Below are 19934 nucleotides of genomic sequence, written 5' to 3'. Positions count from 1 at the left end.
TAATTACAATCAGATCCACGCCATAAAATATGGTTTCAGTAACCAGTCACATTCAAATTAATATGCCCATTATGTCAATACAATTAACGGCTAGTAGAATTACAAATCAGGTAACGGCATCTCAAATGCGTATCAAAATCAAAAACTGACTTAATTTATTTATTTATCGAGGAATTATATGCTATGTACCTTATGTGAGTTTCTTATGAATGTGAGCATCATTCTTGTTTGAGTAAGCACCATTCTTGTTTGAGTACGTTAAGAGTTTTTATTTCGATTTATATATTTAATTTGATTCTAATACGTTAAAAACTGTTACTCCCTCTGTATGCAAAAAAATAGAAACATTTGAAACGGCACGGGTTTTAATGCATCATTGGTAAAGTAAGTGAGAAGAATTGGTAAAATAAGAGAGGAAAAAAATTAATTAAAGTAAGAGAGGGGAAGAGAAAAAGTAGTGAAAGTAGAGTTAGTGGATTGTGGGGTCCATGTCCTAAAACAGAAAGATTTTAAAGTTTTTATTTTTAAGGAACGACCAAAAATGAAAATAGTTGCTATTTTTAAAAACAGAGGGAGTATTTAAAATTTTAATTTCACAAAAGTTATTAAAATTAAAGCTCAGATTTGCTCATTTTCTCTATAATTTCAAATAACTTTTTAAAATAACAAATCAAGCTTTAATTTTTATGAATTTTGTGAAATAAAAAATTTCAATAGCAATTTTTAATGTATTAGAATCAAACTAAATATATAAATCGAAACGAACAACGCTAAACATGCGTCAAACGAGAGTGATGCTCACATATATGTAGCATACATATCATTCTTCTTTATTTGTTAGTATTTTTTTAAAGTTTTGCTATCAAAAATACAAATAATTAAAAATTTAAGTTACTAAAATTTCTAAAAATACATTACTCACATATAAAAATGACATGGTTTCAAGTTACTATGGTATTTTAATTTCTAAATAAATTTATATTATTAAAGATTGAATTTTGATTGCTTGATTTTATATTTATAAAAAGAAAAAAATGATAGATAAATAATTTTTGAAAAATGTAAAAGGTTAGACCCACCCACGCAACGCAGCGGTTTTGATTGCAGCCTCCACTCGCAGTCATGGCTGTGTTGATTTTGATATCCTTATTTCCATAGTTTCTTCCCTCATTCACTCTCTTCTGCAATTCTATTATTAGTAAGTGATAATGCATTATCCACCCACCACCCTTCACATTCTGCCTGCAATTTTCTGCTTTCAAAATTCAGAAATATCCAAATTTAATCATCAATCCTCCGATTATTCCCCTTTCCGAATAATTAAATAAGAAATCCTGACATCTATTGATCATCCGCACAAAGCATTTGGCTCCTAGCTACTTGCCCTGTATATTTTCCATGCAACTACTTCTTGTGGTGAACGTTTGTCCAAGTTTTCCAATGGTTTACTACCTCAATTAACACCCTACCCCACATCACTCTATGAATTTTCTTAATTATTTTGTATTTTCCTTGAAATTGGTCAAAATATTGATTTTTTGGGGGAATTGCCAACGCAGAAGAAAAGCGGCAAAATGGGGTTTTCCTTGTGATCTGGCGTCGTTTCGTGATTTGTGTTTGAAATTCCCAAATGTCTGTTCAACAAGAGAATGGGGAATCTGAAACCGAAAACGTTGCAGGTTAGGGTTATTCAATTTATGAATCAAGCACCTTAATTACTGTATTGTTTGATTATATATCCGAGAGTGCATTCAGAAATTGTATAATTTCTTAGGCTATTTATTTGTATGATCAGTGTTAATCATAAGATTATGCCCTCATTTTGGTGTTTCTGGATATCATTTAGGATGCCACATGAGAATGTCCTTTGTCGAACTTGGTGAAACTTTGCATGTTGTTTAGATGCTGTAATGTAAATCAGCTCATACATTCCCTTTGATGCTTATGCAAATGATGTATGTTGCTAATATGAGTACCCTGACGATCATAATACCTTCGCAGACGCAGCAGCTTCTTCTCTTCACGACCTTCTAAAATTGGAAACCTGGGAGGATAGCCCAAAGAAATCACAGCCATCTTCTCTCTGTGAGTGATCATACGCGTTTTTAGGTCCTGTAACTCTGTGCTTCTGCTGATATTTGTCCTGAAATGATCACCTGAAGTTGCATGTAGTCTGAAATACAGTAATTTTCTACTGCGGGTGCACGTATAGTTAACATGTGTTGCTAGTGTTCCTAATGTGCAGTCGGGTTAAACACGGGAAATAGTAATGTTCCAGCATTGATAAGACTAAGATGATTGTGTATATACAACTTGGATTGCTATGGCATTCCGAGTTGCCTACTACCTCAAAGATGCGACATTTAACTAAGAAGTTAAGTTTGCTGAAATTAACTTTGGACCAAATAATATGCTTGTAAAGTAAAATTCCAATATGCTTGTAAAGTAAAATTCCAAGGGTCCTCAATCCAGTTGATAGTGTTTTATAGCAAAGGGAGAAATAAACAACTTGAAATAGAGAAGTCAGCTAATATATATTTGCGTTCACTTAAGGAGACTAATCTTGGTTGAAGCATTTGATTCCGTATTCTTGTGGTGTTTCCAATACTCTGATATCCTTTACATTTGACAGGATTTGTCGATTCAAATTGATATTTTATGTGCAAGAAAGCTGTTATACTATACGGCTGCCTGCAACTTGATTTCACTCATTTTTGTGCGAACAGGTGCCAGAAAGAGGCTGGAGAGTATATTAACTGAAGCTGGCAATGATTTTTGTGCCGATTGTGGAGCTGCAAATCCAAAATGGGTGTAAGGCTCAGAATGATCTCTTTAGTGAATTTATTCAATCACACTTAGTTGGAAAATCCAATTATGTTAAGGTCATTTGAAGACGATGTAGATAGGTCTACCCAACTGCATATATAAAAAATATATTGCGACTTATATTTCCGTCTGTTATGAACAGATCCTTGACCATTGGAGCATTCATATGTATAAAGTGCTCTGGCGTACATAGAAGCCTCGGAGTGCATATAACAAAGGTCTGGAGCTCATCTATCATGCCAATGGGCAATGGCTATAAGTATAGTTGGATTTCTCTAGTTGAGAATCCATAATCCACATATGCATCCAGTGATCTTTCATGTCTCCTTTGTAGGTTTTGTCTGTGAAGCTTGATGAGTGGACAGATGAGCAAGTTGATGCCTTAATCGAGATGGGAGGAAACAATGCCGTAAATTTCAAATATGAAACCAACATCCCTGAAGATTACAGAAAACCAAAACCAGGTGCATCTGTAGAGGAACGTGCTGATTTCATAAGGTGGTAAAGCACCTTGTTTGAGGTTTTTTGCTTCTCCAAAATGTATTTTTATCTATTTTCTGAACCTATTTTTTTCATACCCAGGAGAAAATATGAGCTTCAACAGTTTGTTAACAAAGAATTACCAACATGTTTGCCTTTTCCATCGTCAACTTCAGCATCCCATAGCGGTTCTACCAGTTGTTCTTCTCAATCAGGAACCGAGAAGAAACACTACAAAAAACAAACCACTGCACGCATTCATGGTCTGGGGAACGCATTTCGTTATAGCTGGAAACGAGAGCACAAGGCAACAAAGAAAAGCAACACAATGGTAATAAATTGTTGATGGATAAGCACCATATATGCCTATGGTTATAAGAAATTAATGTCCATAGAATTCTAGTTTTTGATAGTATGTTATAATTTATAAATATTCATATCAAAGTTTTTGTACAGCGAGATGGATAATCTTTACCGTCTTCTCTCATTTCCCATAGGCAGGTATGGTTGAATTTGTAGGATTGATTAACGTCAAGATTGTGAGAGGCACTGACCTAGCTGTCCGGGATATGGTCTCTAGTGACCCGTATGTCGTCCTCAATCTCGGAAATCAAGTAAACCATCCTGCACTACTCTTTTCATGATCTCTAACTGCAGTTGGATTGATGATGCTTCTTGTAACGAGTACACGGCTTCTCCTCATGCTGCAGTCTATGAAGACACGAGTCATAAAGAATAACCTCAACCCCGTGTGGAATGAAAAACTAATGTTGTCAATACCAGAGGATATTCCTCCCCTTAAATTGGTAAAATCAGAAACAAACAGATGATATTGATTCATGGTGATCATTTTTAGTTCTTGTGATATTGAATGATTTATTTGCAGCTAGTATACGACAAGGACACCTTCTCAACAGATGACTTCATGGGAAGCGCTGAGATTGATATTCAACCACTTGTCTCTGCTGCAACAGCGACAGAGTCTTCGTCAACTAGTGAACCAATGCAGCTGGGAAATCAGAAAGCAAGCAAAGAGGAGAATATGAAAGCATGCAAAGAGGAGAATCGGAAAGCAAGCAAAGAGGAGAACACCGTTGCAAGAGATGGTGCCATCATCTTAGAAGACGGTAAGATCAAACAGCAAATTGCTGTTAGGTTGCAGAATGTCGAGAGTGGAATATTGGAGATTGAGCTTGAATGCATGCCTCTCATACAATAGCTGCAGAATGTAGCTTCTTAGCAAGTTAGTCACCTATATATATTTGGCCCCTTTTGCTTAATCTGTTAATAGAGAATTAATCTCAGAAATTGTGTATGTCATGTGTTGTAGAATTGTAAGAAAGAGTGGTGCAATGACGTGGCATCGACTTGTAGCACTGGATCGTTGACTTCTCTTGCTAAACTCTAATTAAATATGAAGAAAATAATTTGCTCTACTTTTATATGCATCAGTGTTCATTTTGTTGCAAATGTACCACATAGAGAGTTAATATGGAAGACCAGTCTTCATCAGTAGATGAGAGAGTTTCAATCAAATTTACAATCTTAGGAAAATGATTTAATTGGATATGGATAATGTAATTTATGATTTCCAGTGGTATAATATTTGTGATACTACCTTCGTTCGTGATTAGAGTTCCCATTTGTCATTTTTGTCCATCCGTAATTAGGAATCCCGATTCACATTAACAATAAATGGTAAGTAGATTATACATTCAATTAACTCATTCCATTCACATTTTATTATTAAACTAATATAGTATTCCATCCGTCCCAATTAAGTTGAGTCAAAACTTTTGGGCACAGAGATTAAGAAATTGTATTGAAAAATAGGAGAGAATAATAAAGTAGGAAAGATAAAGAGAGAGTAAAGTAAGTGATAGAATAAAGTAAGAGTGATTGAATGTTTTATTTTTTGTCAAAAGGGAAATAACTCAACTTAGTTGGGACATCCCAAAAAAGAATACGACTTAACTTAGTTGGGACGGAGGGAGTACTAAGTATAAAATCGAGACTTGCATTTACATCTTTGTCATTCACTTTCCTTATAGTACCAAACTCAACCAAGACACTAATCACGAACTCAGGCTACTTGTGAATTGAGTTCATGATATGAATAAATTCTACTACTATAAGATATAATGGTGCTGCCCAAATGAAATCCCCTTCATGTACAGTGTCATAGTAGGTACCTTGTTCAGAATGCATACTTTACTTTGAGAAATGACTTACTTTGATTCCTTAGAAATAAAAAATGTTTTCTTTATCTAACAACTAGGAGTATCTTAAATTCTTTCCTTCTTCAGTTGAACTGACACAGATTCCAACTGTACTGAGTTACTGAATAACTTATTAAAGAGATATAGTAATAATATAACTGCAAAATGAAGCTACAAATCTTAAACTGGTGAGCACGTTAGATGTTCAAATATTATATTTTGATTCAAACAAATTTAAAACATCTTAAAACCACGAGATTTGCAAGCATATATCCATCCTACTATAATTTAAGCCAAGAAAGTGAAACAATCAACACAAGAGCATATGCAAATGTTCAAACAGAACAAGAACTATCTGCATAATCAAAGAACAGCCTTCAAATTTAAACAAAATAAACAAGAAAAAAGAATTCTTGCAAGAGAGTATAGTCGTAGTAGAATTCATCAGAGGATTCTTGAGAAAAACCAGAGGTCCTCCTTCAAGCCATCTTCATCAACATTATTGATCAATAGTTACATTATACTACGTATATCGCAGTTAGCTGCAAAGAATTTTCAAGCAGCATATCCGGCCATGGCTACGAACCCCATAGCCACGGCCGCACCACCACAACAACAGCAACGACGAGGCGAATAACCGATATCCACCTAAATTTACAACTAGATTATTTACACAGCTGATTCCCTCAGCATAACATAACAAATGAGTTATGATTCATCACAATTCACACACACACACATTTTCACCTAATAATGTGAATTAGCAAACCCAAACCTCAGGAGCAGCAGAGGGGGCAGCGGACCAAGCCATTCTCGTTGCACTCGGTGCACCTCTTCCGCTGCTCGTCGTCCTCGTCGAACACCCTGCGGCTCCCGTTGCAATTGGCGCAGGGGGCGAACCTCATGTCGTTGCAGTTGGCGCAGGGCTTGGCGGGGCCCAGCGGCAGCCCCTTGAGGAGGCGGACGAGCTCGCCGGCCTCCAGCAGCTGCCGGATCACGTCGGCGCCGCCGATGTACTTCCCCTTTACGAACACCTGCGGCAGGCTGACGTGGCTCTCGCCCAAAACCCTCTGCAGTTCCTTCCTGTACGCCACGTCCATCGATATGTCTCGCTCGTCGACGCTCACGCGAAACCCTCGGAAAATCATGCGCGTGCTGTGGCAGTCCTGGAAAGTCTTCCGAATCCCTCGGAGGCTGGTGTGGTAGATCACGACGCGGTCCTCGGTGCCCGGGAGGCGGAATGGCGCGTCGGCGACGGGCGATTGGATTGATTTGGGGGCGAATTCGAGCAATTTTGAGGGTTTAGGAGAAGGGGGAGGAGGAGTAGGGAGCTGTTTGGGGGATTCGAAAATTGAGCATAATTTCCTGACTTTGCCCTTGAGTGAATTCCCGGCGGAGACCATTGAGCCAAACGGGGAGGTGTAGATCGAGGCGCTCCGCTGCAGCGCGGGGGAGGTGTAGAGGCTGTAGAGGGGCTTTGTGGCGACTTCTTCCTCCACCGATCGATTGAAGTAGGATGAGTAACGGAGTTTGGAGGTTGTATCGGGCGATGATTCCATTTCCTGATTCTTCCAATCGGAGATGGAAATCGGGTAGGTGGGGATGGAGGCGTGGATTGGAAGACAATTCTAGAAGAGAAAGAGATGATAGGAATTTGGAAATGGGGTAGAGAAGAGGGAGGAGGTGGAACTTTTTGAAAAAGTTTGGAGAGATAGAGAGAGGCAACGTCGCTATCATCAGTTTGAAGAGAGAGGCGAGCTAAAAAAGACAACGCGGTCGGAGAATGCTTCTTTCAACTGTGTTTTATGGTTTTTTAATATTTATAGTTATCATATCATTTTCCCTTAATCTAGTGAAAATTAGTATTTAACAGCATTAATGAATATAGTAACTAGCAAAAATAACGTCTAACCTTACTTAGGAGATATATCTTCTTCTACATTTAATAGTTTTAGCTTAGTGCATAAGACCATCCACAATAGGCGCCCAGCGACCGCCCAGCCGAGCGCCGGCGCTGGGCGGTTCGCTGGGCGGTCTATTGCAGCCGCCCAGCGGCTGAGTGGAGAGAGAAACCGCGCAGCGCTGGGCGGTTATGTGGCGCTGGGCGGTCCGTTCGGCGCTATTGCAGCGCCCGGATCGCCCAGCGCACCGCCTAGCGCGAAAATTAATTTTTTTTTTCCGAAACACTATATATACGCGCTTTGCTCGTCATTTTCATTCGCACCACTTGTTTTTACGGAGACGAGGAGTGAATTGTCACTCTTTTTTATTAATGTATTTTTTTTAAAATTAATGTACTTTTTTAAAAGTATTGTACTTTTTTAAATTTTAATAGTATTATTAAACTTTTCCCGTATATGTCTCGTAAATTAAATTCCGTATATTGTGTGATTGTTAATTATGTCATTTTATATAATTGTTATTAGTGATGTGGCTATTGATGTGGCTGGGCTATTTATGATGTGGCTAGGCTATGGCTGGGCTATTTATGATGTGGCAGGAGGATTTTTAGTGCTGATGATGTGGCAGTGGCTAGGTTATGACTGGGCTATTGCTGGGCTATTCCTATTGTGGATGGGCTAAACATAGCATATTTGTAACGATAAATAAGTAAATATATTTGTATAATGATAGCGTGCGCCTATGGAAGTCTCTCTCGGCAATAAATGTGGCTACAGAATTTTGGAAATGTGGGTATTAATATTTGTGAAATTATGTGAAGCGAATTCGTGATATATATTGTCAATCAAATTGGGATTTTTGTATAGATTAAAAAAATCACATATGAACCTCGTGTCTCTTTATTTAAAAACAAAATTGAACATTCGTGAAAACTTTGAATTTGTACTTAGCATCCACGTTCGTGCTTTTGCCAAAGAGTACAGATGTGGGCATGGATCCACTTTTATTACTTTTTTACTCCTTGCTCTTTCCTAAGAGTACAACACTCACATCCATGCTCTTCCGCAAGGACATGCTCAAGGGTCCCACCATTCTATTATTTAATTTAAATACTTCAATTACTAAAAATATTTCCACAATATTAAAATAAAAATATCCGATACCATTACAAATTACTAAAAAATAAAAAATTACATAATTAAAATCCTAAAAATTAAAAATTACATAATTAAATTCATAAAATAAAAAAACCCACTACTCGTGACCGAAGTTCGCCCAAATGTGTTTGATTAGGTCTTCTTGTAACTCAGTGTGGGTTCTGGTATCGCGCATTGTGTGTCTTGTTTCGATCCTCTCGCCCACCGTCGTATGCACACCTCGGCGTGGGGGAGACCTTGCGGTTGAGCTTCCGGCTTCATCCTCGTCGTAAAAGTTAGCCGCCCTCGGTCCTTCGTCAGCTATAATCATGTTGTGCAAGATAATACACGTGTACATGATGTCGGCGATATTCTTAACTTACCACAGACGAGACGAGGCCTTCACAATATTGAATCGGGCTTGAAGGACCCCAAAAGCTCTTTCGACGTCTTTCCGACCAGACTCTTGACGCTGCGCAAAAAGAACCCATCTCGGGTCTTGCGGATTGCTGAACGTCTTCACGAAAGTAGACCACCTTGGGTAGATACCATCGGCGAGATAGTAACCCATGTGGTATGCATTTCCGTTAACGGTGAAGTCGATTGTCAGTGCTACACCATTCAAAACAACATTGAAGAGTGGTGAAGAATAGAACACGTTCAAGTCGTTGTTGGATCTGGCAACACCGAAATATGCATGCCAAATCCATAGGCGGTAGTCGGCGACCGCTTCAAGGATAAGCGTTGGGCCTCCGCCTTTGTGGCCGCTTAAGTATTGCCCCCTCCAAGCAGTCGGGCAATTCTTCCACTTCCAATGCATGCAGTCAATGCTGCCAAGCATACCGGGAAAACCGTGGACTGTTTCGTGAAGATGAAGCAGTCGTTGACAATCTTCGGTGGTGGGTGCCTGAAGGAATTCCTCACCGAAAGCAGAACGAATGTCGTCTCAGAAATTTTTGAGGCATATGATTCCAGTTGACTCACCCACATGTAAATACTCGTCGAAGAGGTCAGCCGTTTGCCTAGTAGCAAGTTGTCGGATGGCACAAGTACACTTTTGCAACACCGAAAGACTTTGCCGACCGGTTGCGTCTCTAGTTGATTGAAAATATTCAACACGGGCGGACAGTATGTTGACAATACGCATAAACAACCGTTTTGACATTCGAAAATGGTGCAGGAAGTAATTTTCCGGAAACCGTGGCTGGTCGAAAAAATAGTCGGCAACGAGCCTTTCGTTGGCTCCCTCCCGGTCACGAGGTATGTAGCGGCGAATTGATCTAGTTGGTCGGGGAGGAGGGGCGGGGGTGGTCGCGGCGACATAGGCTTCATAGAAGACACGATATTGTTCATGGTATTCTTGTTCTTCGCGCTCCGCTCCAGCCATGATATCAGTGAAATCCATTTTTAGAGAGAGTTTGAGTGAGAGAGGAAGATGTAGATGAAGATGTAGATGAGTTGTATGAAAAAGGATGAATGAGAGATAATTTGATGTGAAAAATGGATGATGAATGTGTATATTTATAGATGATTTTGGGGTTTTAAAAAATTATAAAAAAATAAAAAATTCCAAAAAACGGTAATAAAATTGCTATATTTTTTGTGAATCTGAAAATATATATTTTTTAATTTTTGGTATTATTTTCGATTTAAAATAAAAAATAATTACAACGGATAATCCGTTGGCGAATAGAAACGCGTCACGTTGCCTGCTTAGCGGCACGGACGCCGTTCGTCCCTGCGAACACCGTTGCGGATGCTTTTATATTGGTAGGTTGGGTTAGCTAACTATCTTAATCTTATTGAATAAGTAGCATATTAAGTAAAATGTCAAGATAAATTTGTGTTGACATACTCATGTTGACATTTTTAATATAATGTATTGATTAGTTAACAAATAGCACATTAAGATAGTTAGTATTTGATAGCATCCCTATATAGGTAGGTAAGAGGTGTGTTATATTGCTAACTCACCATAAATTGCTAACTATAACTAAATGATAGACATTGGATTATTAAATCAAGATACAAGATCATTCAACCACGAATATCAATATAGTGTACAAAAAATATCAACGAGGGGTATTAATTTTAATTAATAAAAAGTTAGTTATAACTAACTTTTAAAAAATATCTCAAAACTTTAAATGGTTATAATTATCTTAATTTAATTTATATTTTTACACAACATATATCAAATTAAAGATAATTTTATAAGAATTCTAACGAGATCTCACTTGCATATGTTCCGATGTCAAAATTTTAAATCCCTAAATATCGTAATAACCCTATAACCAAATCTGGACCACACATAATTCTAATCATGCGGTTGAGATTCAAACTTAGATTTACTTCATAAAAAAAAAGCGCGGGGGTAAAACTGTCATTTCTCTCATTTAATTTCTGAATTTCGCCAAATATCACGTAAAATGATAAAATGATAAAATGATAGGTTTATTGCATAGAATGACAGTTTTGAGACTCAAACTTAGATTTACTTCATAAAAAAAAGCGCGTGGGTAAAATTGTCATTTCCCTCATTTAATTTCTGAATTTCGCCAAATATCACGTAAAATGATAAAATGATAGGTTTATTGCATAGAATGATAGTTTTGCCGGATAGAATGATACTCTGAGTTGATAAAATGATACTTTTGACTGACTGATAAAATGATAAAATGATAGGTTTATTGCATAGAATGATAGTTTTGCCGGATAGAATGATACTCTGAGTTGATAAAATGATACTTTTGACTGACTGATAAATTATAAAATGATAAAATGATAGGTTTATTGCATAGAATGATAGTTTTGCCGGATAGAATGATACTCTGAGTTGATAAAATGATACTTTTGACTGAATGATAAAATGATAGGTTTATTGCATAGAATGATAGTTTTGCCGGATAGAATGATACTCTGAATTGATAAAATGATACTTTTAGCTTATAAATGTTAGGTTTACTGCATAAAATGATAGTTTTGCCGGATAGAATGATACTTTCAGCCGATAGAATGATAGTTTTGCCGGGTAGAATGATACTTTCAGCCGATAGAATGATAAGTATTTTTGGTGTATAAAATTACATTTTTGTTTAATAAAATGATACTTTTACCTGATAAAATGATAATCTAAGCGGATAAAATGACAGTAACCTTATAAAAATGATAGTTTAGCTGAAGAAATTGCATATAAGCTGATAAAATGATACTTTAACGCGACAAAATGACATAAAACTGATAAAATGATAGTTTTGCCGGATAGAATGATACTTTCAGCCGATAGAATGATAGTTTTGGCTGGTAGAATGATACTTTCAGCCGATAGAATGATAGGTATTTTTGGTGTATAAAATGACATTTTTGTTTAATAAAATGATACTTTTACCTGATAAAATGATAATCTAAGCGGATAAAATGACAGTAACCTTATAAAAATGATACTCTGAGTTGATAAAATGATACGTTTACTGCTTTGTAGGTTTGTATATTATGTATTGTGCCGATTATATTAGGTTTATTGCATAGAATGATAGTTTTGCCGGATAGAATGATACTCTGAGTTGATAAAATGATACTTTTGACTGACTGATAAAATGATAAAATGATAGGTTTATTGCATAGAATGATAGTTTTGCCGGATAGAATGATACTCTGAGTTGATAAAATGATACTTTTGACTGACTGATAAAATGATAAAATGAATAAGTAGTGCATAAACCGAGTTTGACGACAAAAAGAATAAAGGCAGAAAAGATGACTATTTGTACTGTCGACGTACACCTTCCGAGTTTTTGGCATGCTTGAAGAGTCTAATGCCGAAGCAAAAGGAAGCCGTGGCCGAACTTGGATTTGAGGGTATCTTGTGCTTTGAGGCGAAGGAGATTCCTGGTCACCTGGCCAATTGGGTGCTCAGCGCGTTTAATCTTGCGCCCTGCCGGATTGCATTGTCGGGGGGGGATTAAACCTTGTTTTAGATTGTGAAAGAGTAGATTGAAAATTTGTTTGTTCATTACATGTTATAATCTCTTCATTATTTACCGATGTGATTACATTATTTAATTATGTGAATGCATTATGTTCATTTCTGTTTTAAATGGTCAAATAACAAATGGAATAATTGTGTATTCATTACCTCATACAATCTCTGCATTACGTTCATATGTTATTGGGGTGTTCATTACTGTAATGGATCTGCACATTATATGTGTATTTTGATATGCAACAAAATATCATGTATCATGCATCATAAAACTGGTGTTTGTAATTGTCGAAGAGTATATGTAATATGTGTATGTGCATTACTTGTTATAATATATGCATTATATACCTATATAAATACATTATATTCAACATTATTTGTTTGTTCATTACTTGTTATAATCTATTCATTATTTGCCGATGTGATTACATTATTTAATTATGTGAAGGCATTATGTTCATTTCTGTTTTAATTTGTCAAATAACAAATGGAATAATTGTGTATTCATTACCTCATACAATATCTGCATTACGTTCATATATTATTGCATTATTATCCTCTATCCATGAATTATGTTAAATTCAGTTTTATATAGTCAAAGAGTAAAGGTATTGTTGGCAATTGAAACTAAAAATATAACATATAACTGTCCCACATCGTTGTCAAGATAAAACTGAAACTAGTATATAAGTCTCATGGGCCCCTCCTCCTATCACCAATTGGTTTTAGGATGGAACCCACGGATTTCTATCATGGTATCAGAGCGGGTCGCCGATTGTGGGTCATATTTAACTGACCCAGCAGTATATCTGGGCTGAAACCGAAAAAAAATGACTGACCCAGCAGTATAACTGAGCTGAAAATTTGGGCCAAGTGGTCCCAACCGATCGAAAAAATCGGACCGATTGTCCAATCGATTAGAAAAAAGTCCAACCCCTCCAAGGTTCACCTTGAAGGGTTTGTGGGAGGGTGTTGGCAATTGAAACTAAAAATATAACATATAACTGTCCCACATCGGTGTCAAGATAAAACTGAAACTAGTATATAAGTCTCATGGGCCCCTCCTCCTATCACCAATTGGTTTTAGGATGGAACCCACGGATTTCTATCAGGTATTAATTGTTACATTCTTTGTATTAAAACTATATATCACTGCATTATTTACCTATATGAGTACATTAAGACTGTGGTTGGACATTGCTAAAATTATTATAGTGATTTAGATGTTCATTTGGTGCACGTATTTTACAATATGTATATGTTTGGTATTCCTTATATTGCACGTTTCATGATGCATGTTGCTGCTGCTTGACAGGGACGAAGCAACTTAGGATGAACATAGAGGACGCAGTAGATGATTTACTGCATGTTGGAATCGCCCAAAAATTCTGGGATCGACTAACGGAAGCAACAACAAGTAGTGCATAAACCGAGTTTGACGACAAAAAGAATAAAGGCAGAAAAGATGACTATTTGTACTGTCGACGTACACCTTTCGAGTTTTTGGCATGCTTGAAGAGTCTAACGCCGAAGCAAAAGGAAGCCGTGGCCGAACTTGGAAACAAGAAACGTGTGTCAAACATCATAACACAGCACATCTTGTTCGTATGCATTGCAGTTCACAAATTGTGCATTATATAGTCAATTATATCCATTACTCGTTACCATGTGAAGATTACATACGTGTCTACGTAGTATACCCTAGCCCCTAAGCTTATTAAACCCTTAGGGGAAACAAGAAACGTGTGTCCAAACGTCATAACATGGTACATCTTATTCGTACGCATTGCAGTTCACATATTGTGCATTATATAGTCAATTATATGCATTACTCGTGACCATGTGGTGCATTATTCGCAGATACCAAAATGTGGCAGTTACTTTTCCGTCAAATGTCAATAATAACCCTGTAATGCATACAACCACCTTCTATAATGCAACACGGAACCAGTTTTATAGAATCAATCTGATCCGTTGATGCCTTAGATCTAACGCGTAATATTAAGAAGGAAAAAGGATCTAAGATGTGAAAAGGAGAATAACGCTCCCCTATATATATATATATATATATATATATATATTAATTGAGAGACTGTTTTTTAATTTCACAATTCACAACTTATCACAAACGTACACGAACTTAAATATTAGCACTAAATTTATAAATGAGAAATAAAATTATAAACACAAAATAAATGCAAAATAAGCCCGATCCCTTAAAGAAAGATGAAAATTTTGGATCTACAAATTCAATCGATATACAATAAGACCTAAGACCTAAAAAACTAATAAAATTAAGTCAAATCCAATCCAATTACCAACTACAATATATAATCAGAAATTCAATATATAATGAAATCAATTAAATTTCTATAATACCTGTTAAAAGATTTATGCAATATACAAAAAAAATTCATGAAACTGAGCGGGAAAACAAAAATTCTGACAACTTGACTTTTATATACGTATAAATAGATAATGAAATACGTAATGGTTAATTAAAAAATTTGGTAATCAAACATATATTTGTTTTTAAATATTTACTTTGAATTACTATAGGAATATTTGTTTTTAAATACTCCATCCGTCCCGCACTACTCGCACGTATTTTCTTTTTGGGCGTCCCAAGTTACTTGCACTCTTTCCATTTTTAGTAAAAATTTTCACCTACAGCCGTCATTTTTGACTTTCCTATACACTCATTCCTTAATCTCCGTGCCGAAAAGGAAATGAGCGAGTAGCTCGGGACGGAGGGAGTACTACTTCCTCCGTCCTTTATAAATCAATACTAAATTTGTTAGTATTCCTACTATTTTTTACAAACTTTGTTGTTAATACTCTTTATGTAAATAAGATTCAATGGGTTTCTTGTCGCCACAAGGATTCAAAGGAGCTAAACACATGGAATTAAGGTTTCTTGTCGTAAAAAATGAAGTTCGGGAACAAAGAATATCTATATAATATATAAGCACACAACTTAAGGTTACTGATCCATTGACTAAGGCGTTACCACCTAAAACATTTATGGAATAAGTTAACAGAACGGGTCTTGGGTATGGAAACATCTAATCTTTATGTTTCCATGTTGGTTTAGACACTTAAGTTATGGATATTTTGAATTCAATTAAGTTGTTTCTATTTTTCCTGCATAAACTTATTATTGATATGCATATATACGTTTTTAGTATTAATGCAGGAGGTCTTAAAATAAGACAATTATGGACGTTGTGTCACTTATAGATTATTTTAGTGCGGCTATTGGTGATGTGGTACATGGAAGGAACTATATCGACTGAATGATATACGCCCGCTATGACCCACATCAGTAGTCTCACTAATATAATGCTTATGTTTGCCAATGATGAAAGTATTTGTAAAGTCCAATATTATGCGCGCCTTGTGTTTATTATGTATTGTGGCTCTGTCACGTGTGACAAGTGGGAGAATCAAAAACTTTGTGTCCCACATATTCGCTAAGTGGGAGAATGTAAGTTTTATGTCTCACATATGTAAAATACGATAGAATCTTAGATAGAAATGGATTTTTAACGTAATATATTAACTTGGTATAAGACACATTTCTATTTAAGATTCTATCACATGTCACGGTGACACGTAAAACTTACAATACAATGCATGAGATTGATAATAGTTTAATCATAAAACCCAACCATAAAACTTAATGTAGATCATTTAAAATGAATCAAATTAAATTGTTTTCATAATAAAGAGCAAAGGCGTAACATGTGTGTAAAAAGGTTAAAGTAGTAGAACATAACATAAGAAAAATAGAATATAATATAGAAACCCTAAAAAAAGAAAATAATAAAATAGAGAGACATAAATATAACATACAAAAAAAAGAAACAAAATAAAAAGTAGAAATTTACATGAGAAAAAGATTTTTTAAAAATAGAGAAAAGCGATGTGCATATAATGTTTGTATTATGTGTGACTAATATTATATGCTAGTGTAGTGTGTATTGTAAAACAATGTGTATGTAGTGTATGTATTAGTGTATTTGTGTGTGTGCAATTCTCTTAAAATTAAATACAATATGATACTAATTTACCAAATAAAGAATTTAAAATTGAATTGTATATATTGTTTTTAAAATTCGATCTCATAAATTTTAATTTCAATTCATTCCAATTTTATGCGAGAAATGTGAGTTCCAAGTCACTCATGAGTCATAGCAAAATATATTTGAGTCAAAGATATCCTATCTCATATAGGACTGAGCCGAAACGGTATACCGTATCGAAAATGTTGTATCGTATACTGTATCGAAAATATCTGTATGAATTAAAAGTGTCAGTATACCGAACTTTGGGTATATATAATATCAATACCGTTATCGTATCGTTATATGAACGGTATACCAAAACAGTGTACCATTTCCAATAAATATTTTCTAAATATATAAATAAATTAAATGGATATATCTTATGGGTTTAAACTTCAATAGGATTGATTTTCAATATATTTATGTATATATGGTATATACCGATAATTCAATACGTAATGATTTGCAATATATTTTGGTATACCGATAATATCGATATATGCCGTATACTCGATATATAACGGTACACTGCGGTATAAGAAAATTCATATCATTACCTGATACGATCATGGAAGTCGTGCATCAAAGTTTGTACCTACCGCTAGCTTCAATCAGTATTTTGCCTATCAAGATGGCGTCCAAAAACTCTAAAACTGCCACCAATCTCTTCATCTTCAAAAGAGCTTCGCCCGGGTACCTTGCACGCCTCCATCAGAGTCCATATAAGGGAGATATGGTCGTTTTATGGAAGCCACGCGTTGCAGAAAAGTTCCACCCGGGCGGGTGGCTTTCGGGGGACAAAATCCACCCGGACGGGCGGCCTCCCGAAGGCACAATTGAGGCAGCAGAGTCCACCCGGGCGGGTGGCTCTTGGACGGTTAGGCCACTGAAGTGGGTCTCACTCGACTCTAATGTCGAATGACTAGACTCAGGAGTAAGCGAGTGTGCACATATGAGAATTAAAGCAAAGCTCGGTCCAGACACAACGCTCCTTAAATCCACTGGATCACTGGGTCCAGGATCTCTAGAGAACTACAGTGTTTTTGTCGTTGGACACACTCGACTCCCCTTCAAAAATAAATCCCTCAACCCGAATACTATGAATTAGTATAGGGAAGTGGAGTCGATCCCACAGAGATGGATTCGCAAAGTAGTGCTAAGAGACTATGGAAACAAACGGCTGCTGCCACACAATGGGGTTGAGATTTAAACTACCACTAGATCTAGGCAAGAAATGTAAACGCTAGACCTAGGACACAGAAAACTTACTGGAATCAGACATCAATACCGAAAGACACAATTACTCCCTAGACTAAGTAAACGACTACCTAATCTAGCTAAACAGTAAGCAACTAACAGTGGGGACCATATTTCCAGAAATAGCAAGTACGGTAAAAAGCTGCAGATAACCAGCCCATGCTCCAACTAACTACGACATGCACCTTCGCAACTAAACTAAACTCGCAGATGAAGAAAACAGAGCACACTCCTAGATTCAAACAGAATATAAAGATTGGACGCCGGAAACTTGCTATGAATCGGAAATACATCAGATCTACATAAACTAGGCGAAATGAAATGAAAACACGTAAGCTAGGCATAAAATTAAAACACTCCTGCTCAGAATCACTTCAGACGCTTAATCCACTCCGGATCCAAGCCATCCGAACTCAACAACCAACAAAATCAACTCCATAACTCCGATTCTCACAGATCTGCTCCGATCAACTCTAAATTCCAACAATCACAAACAACTCCACAACATCAGCAAAATAAAACCCCTATTCATCCACAAACAAACTCCATTCTTCCAGATCTCACCATTAACCTGCAATAATCCAGAAAATAACCACGAAAACAACCAACTCCAACAATCCAACTCCAGAATTCAAGTAAACACAATCAATCGACAGAAATCATCACGATCGACGTAAGTGAAAACGAAACTTGCATAAAAGTAGAGAAATATCCAGAAACAAAAGAGGATCGAGCTTCGAACAGCGAAGCTCGGCGAATTCAGCAGAAACAAAAAAAAAACAGAAATAAATTGTTTCTTCGCCCCAAAGAAGGACGGTGTTACAACCCACAAACACTATCGGAAAGCTAAATGTGAACCCCAGCGCGATCGCGAGATCCTCCGCGAATTAGAACCAAGTATGTGAAAAGTGAACTGAGCAACAGGCTGTTCGTGAGGCCTCCACCGAGAAGGTCCCTCCAGCTTGCATGCTTCTTCCTTTTATAGATGCGGACATAGCCTTCTAGAGTCTTCGTAGAAATCCCTATTCTACCCTTCAACTCCGAGGCTTCCCCCGTCAAGCAATTTCTTTCATAATGTCCGCTCTTTCGCCAGTTTCCTAGGACTATGCAAGCGTCCTCTTCTTTTCCTGGATCTAGCGAAAACCTTCACACACCTGGCTTAAAACATGCGTTAGACCCAGTAATTTCACGAAATAAAACCCCTAGACCGATGCATGAAATTAGCCTTATCAAAACTGCTCACACTTAAACCATGCTTGTCCTCAAGTATGAAAGACAAGAGAAAGAAATAAGGCGAATTTCAATGCACGGTCCCCAAGAACGACTCTACAAACAAAAACAAAAACAGACTCCTGGACCTAGACAACTGGCAAAATAAAAAAACAGACTTATAAAAGAAAACAACACAAAGAATCAAAACACAAACAAGCATGAACTAGGTTCGACTTTTAGGCAACCGTCCCCACAAGCTTAAGTTCAATCCGATTGTCTACAGTCTTCAAATCTTCCCCCTTCCCTCTTCTACCTAAACGGTCCGCCAGTTCGTCAAGATAGCCTATTGACACCCCAGCTGTTAGGTTCGCTCGATCACTCATTCCTCACCAGGTATGTCAGGATCAAAACGCTCCCCAGTTAAAGTTATGCCACTGATGCGTTGGGTTATGAGAGTTTTACCCTTCTTACTTCTCTTTTTTTTCCCATTGATTTTCCTGGGTCAGGTTGAAATTGCTTCCTGCCCTTGAGGATACTAATATTATATTTATTTATTTTTTATTTTTTCCTGTATTATATCCCCTTTTCCCCTGGACTTCGTCCAGCTTGTACCTCCAATTTTTTTTTTTATACTCCTCCCCTGGACTTCGTCCAACTTATTCCACCTTTTCCTGGACTTCGTCCAGCTTATACCTCTGAAACCCATTTTTTTCTCCTTCATACTCTACTCCCTAAGCATCAAGTGGCAGCCCAATTTACATGTTAGCACAAAAAAGTGTTTAGGCTTATAACTCGCTCTTATAGTAGGGCTGCACAGCTGGGTTATCTAAGGCTTTTTCCATCGTCCCAACTT

The 19934-nt window shown here is 36.8% G+C and overlaps 2 protein-coding genes across 5 annotated transcripts; one reads left to right on the top strand and one right to left on the bottom strand.

The window, feature by feature from the left end:
* Positions 1-1082: 1082 nt before the first annotated feature.
* Positions 1083-4748, top strand: LOC121755678 (probable ADP-ribosylation factor GTPase-activating protein AGD11). 4 transcript variants are annotated; one of them, XM_042151021.1, is made up of 10 exons: positions 1083-1198; positions 1560-1679; positions 2002-2085; positions 2727-2811; positions 2969-3044; positions 3161-3324; positions 3409-3637; positions 3804-3920; positions 4017-4112; positions 4193-4748. In XM_042151021.1, the coding sequence occupies exons 2-10, from the start codon at positions 1631-1633 to the stop codon at positions 4523-4525; spliced, it is 1233 nt and encodes a 410-aa protein (XP_042006955.1). In that variant the 5' UTR covers positions 1083-1198; positions 1560-1630; the 3' UTR covers positions 4526-4748. The 4 variants fall into 4 exon arrangements, with proteins under 4 accessions (XP_042006955.1, XP_042006951.1, XP_042006954.1 ...); XM_042151017.1 differs by having other exon boundaries at positions 1101-1443; XM_042151020.1 differs by having other exon boundaries at positions 1113-1387.
* Positions 4749-5957: 1209 nt separating this feature from the next.
* Positions 5958-7301, bottom strand: LOC121755697 (uncharacterized protein At5g39865-like). The gene has a single exon (XM_042151052.1). The coding sequence runs from the start codon at positions 7082-7084 to the stop codon at positions 6302-6304; it is 783 nt and encodes a 260-aa protein (XP_042006986.1). The 5' UTR covers positions 7085-7301; the 3' UTR covers positions 5958-6301.
* Positions 7302-19934: the final 12633 nt, after the last annotated feature.

The sequence above is a fragment of the Salvia splendens genome, chromosome 11 (genome assembly GCF_004379255.2).
Source record: "Salvia splendens isolate huo1 chromosome 11, SspV2, whole genome shotgun sequence".
NCBI lineage: Eukaryota > Viridiplantae > Streptophyta > Magnoliopsida > Lamiales > Lamiaceae > Salvia > Salvia splendens.
Note: the sequence above shows the minus strand (reverse complement) of the source record. Positions and strands in the feature narration are given on the sequence as shown.

Coding starts and splice junctions, on each gene's coding strand:
- LOC121755697 (XM_042151052.1), bottom strand. CDS start 7,084: ATGGAATCATCGCCCGATACAACCTCCAAACTCCGTTACTCATCCTAC.
- LOC121755678 (XM_042151021.1), top strand. CDS start 1,631: ATGTCTGTTCAACAAGAGAATGGGGAATCTGAAACCGAAAACGTTGCA. Junction 1,680..2,001: donor TGAAACCGAAAACGTTGCAG/GTTAGGGTTATT, acceptor ATACCTTCGCAG/ACGCAGCAGCTTCTTCTCTT. Junction 3,045..3,160: donor TCGGAGTGCATATAACAAAG/GTCTGGAGCTCA, acceptor TCTCCTTTGTAG/GTTTTGTCTGTGAAGCTTGA.